The sequence below is a fragment of the Zingiber officinale genome, chromosome 9B (assembly GCF_018446385.1).
Source record: "Zingiber officinale cultivar Zhangliang chromosome 9B, Zo_v1.1, whole genome shotgun sequence".
Lineage (NCBI taxonomy): Eukaryota > Viridiplantae > Streptophyta > Magnoliopsida > Zingiberales > Zingiberaceae > Zingiber > Zingiber officinale.
In genome coordinates, this window is record NC_056003.1 from 119,291,516 (window position 1) to 119,294,551 (window position 3,036).

At 43.7% G+C, this 3,036-nt stretch overlaps 1 protein-coding gene across 1 annotated transcript; it reads right to left on the reverse strand.

The window, feature by feature from the left end:
• Positions 1 to 2,658, reverse strand: LOC122024212 (probable WRKY transcription factor 47). The gene is made up of 5 exons (XM_042582775.1): positions 2,411 to 2,658; positions 2,109 to 2,333; positions 1,838 to 2,026; positions 796 to 909; positions 1 to 690 (listed from the first exon to the last, which is right to left on the reverse strand). Exons 1-5 carry the CDS (start codon positions 2,546 to 2,548, stop codon positions 133 to 135), a joined length of 1,224 nt encoding a protein of 407 aa, XP_042438709.1. The 5' UTR covers positions 2,549 to 2,658; the 3' UTR covers positions 1 to 132.
• Positions 2,659 to 3,036: the final 378 nt, after the last annotated feature.

Below are 3,036 nucleotides of genomic sequence, written 5' to 3' on the forward strand. Positions count from 1 at the left end.
TTATCAAATCAAACACAAAACTTATTTACAAATACTTGATTTATTTACAACCCTACATATTATATTATACGTACGAATAACACAAAGGTGGGTGTTTGTAATCTCTGACACTCTCATGCCTCCTTTAGTTAATTACTTGAACGAAAAGGTGGTGCAGGGCTTGGGAAATTGAGGTGGCCCATAAGTAGCAGGCCCAAGACCAGGCCCACTTGAGTCACTTGGGCCAGCGCCGCTCGGCCTCGGAGACCCCACGATGGATGCCATGGCGGCCGCCAAGGCCGCGGTGAACTTGGGGTCCTTGGTGATCGCCGCCGTGACCGTCTCCACCATCGGCGGCTGCTGCTGGAGGAGGCACCGCAAGTCCAGCGGCATCTGCTGCTGCTGCTGCAACTGCCGGAGCAGCGCGGCGGTGGAGGAGGAGGAGTGCGTGAGGTCGAGCGTGACGGTGGGGAAGGGCGCGCCCAGCGTGGCGGCGTCCACGGCAGGGGAAGCAGCAACGTACGGGAAGGGGCGCTGCAGCCCCGCCATGATCGAGTCACCTAGGTTGCTGCTGGCGGAGCCGGAGAGAATCATGGCGGCGGCAGCGGCGGTGGTGTTCGCCATGACGGCGGCCGTCGGAGGCAGTGGGTGGTTGTGGCTGCCCTCGTACGTCGTCACCAGCACGCCCCTGTCCTCCACGCACCTCTGCACCTGCACACTCACAGTTTGTCCGATCACCACCGTCACCGCGGCCGCCGCCGCCACGCATCCATGGCGGAGGAGAGAGAGAAATCAAAGATAAGGAGATCACAGTACCTGCTTCCTGACCGGACAGCCGACGGCCATGGTACAGCGGTAGTAAGCTCGAGGACAAGGATTCCCCTTCGCCATCTTCTGTCCGTACTTCCTCCACTGGCATCCATCACCAATCTGAACATTAAAATTTTCTATTAATGGTGTTAAAGATGATAAAAATAGCAGTTTATAAAGATATATATGGTAACATTCCATATTCATTCTGAGATTTTATATGATAATAATTCATGTCTCAACTATTGCTACTTGCATTCTAAGATCTAGATCTTATATGGTAATAATTCATGTCTCAACTATTGCTACTGTACCATCCCGAGGGACACATTAATATTGCTCAAAGAACAATATTAATGTTGCTTTCAAGGGTATAATGGAGTTGGTGGTAGATTATCATAAGAGAAGAGATCGAATTTTAAGAGGATAATCTTTTAAAGAATAAATTCCTAGACGTCATCCTAATTTACTATCAAAAGACCTTTAAAATGAGCGTATTTTATATCACTGTGGTGTTGTTTTAAAAAAATAACATTCTTATGGTACTAGATTTTAAAAAATAGCATCCATGTAACACTGTATTTTGAAAATTAATACTGTCTAATGTTGATTTTGAATAATAACATCATAATACTACTAATGCTACTGTATTTTAAAATTTAATGCTATTTTGGTATTACATAAATTCTAAAATTAGCACTATTTTTAAAATGCAATATCACAAGAGTAGTATTAATATTATTAATGTATTATTAATGAAGCTATCATAGTAATTAAAGGTATTGTTGCATGAAGTTTGTTGGGGTCGAAATTCGTCATATATGAACATGTCTTTTTTCATGTCATGGTCATCTACACTAATAACTAGTAGTTATCTGTAATTTATCTTCTCCGTATTGATCTAGAGATATATTAATGAGATACTGAGACGAATAAATCATCTTGTGCCACACAAGAGGGGATAAAATGAAATACTCTGAAAAATCTTAAAGTTAAATGTCTTTTTTTTAATTTCACAACTTTAAATCAATTGCTAATTTAACATTACCATTGACGCATCTGATCGTGCCCGAACTGAAACTCGAGCTCTCCTTCGAGGGAGCTCCGGCACTGCACCGACGTCGCTCTTGTCGCTCTCCGGCTGCACCGAGTCAGTCGGCGCCGCCGCCGCCCCCACCGTTGCATTTTCATCATGATCTGCAAATGGTACTATCATTTCGGGGCTCCCTCCAGCATCCTTCAATTCGCATAACGAGGCATCAAGCTCACGCAATCCATCGATCGATCGATCGATCAACCAGCTGAAGCATAATAATTACCGGTTTCTCCGCCGCTCGACGGCGATCTCTCTCCCTCAGGAGATGAACCAGACGACCGTGCAGCGCTTCGCAGCGCCCGGCGAGCTGATCCAGCATGCTTTTCAGTCGCCGGTTCTCGTCCAGCACTCTGCTCAGCTCCACTCTAACCTCAATCACCCTGCTTTTGCTAGATTTCTCCTCCTCTGTAACTCGACTACCACCGGACGTCGCCAGATTCAGCCCGATCTACAAAAACATCCAAAATCAATCCACGTCGTACATATACATATCTATCCATCCATCTATAGATCTACGTTACCCACATGGACGTCAGGGGAACAAGAACGGCGACGGCGGCGGTGGAGGAGGAGTTCCGGCCGTGCGCTGGAGAACAGATCGAGCTCCTTGATGGGCTCGACTACAGCCGCATCATGGAACGGGAACAGCGTCTTCGTCTCCATGGACGTCGATATGAAAGTGGATCGGACAAAGAAATCAAAGAAAGATGGGAAAGAGAGGAAGAGAAGGTTTATAATGACTAACAAGAGAGGAGGTAGGTGAGATGAAGAAGAAGAAGAAGAGCAAGGCATATATTTTTTTTTAACAGATTATTTGATTTTTAATTTCTTGCACGCTCAATTTAATATTATCTGTTTTTTATAAAGTTGATTTGTTTGATCTGATTAACAAAAGTCAAGAAAAGGAAAAAGATAAGTCGGGGGAAGAAAATGAGCTGAAATGGTGGCCTTTACGTTGGTGAGTCAGTGTTAGACTTGTCTCATGTGGAACAACTTTAAATTATATCTCCAAGTACAAACTTTTGACTAAATGTAATATTTTATATATAAAAAAAAAATTAAAGGAAAAAAATTATAATTAAGAGAAAGAGCATCTCTTTTTTTTTTAAAAAAAATATTAAATGGATGTTCCATCTATAATTTTATCCTAA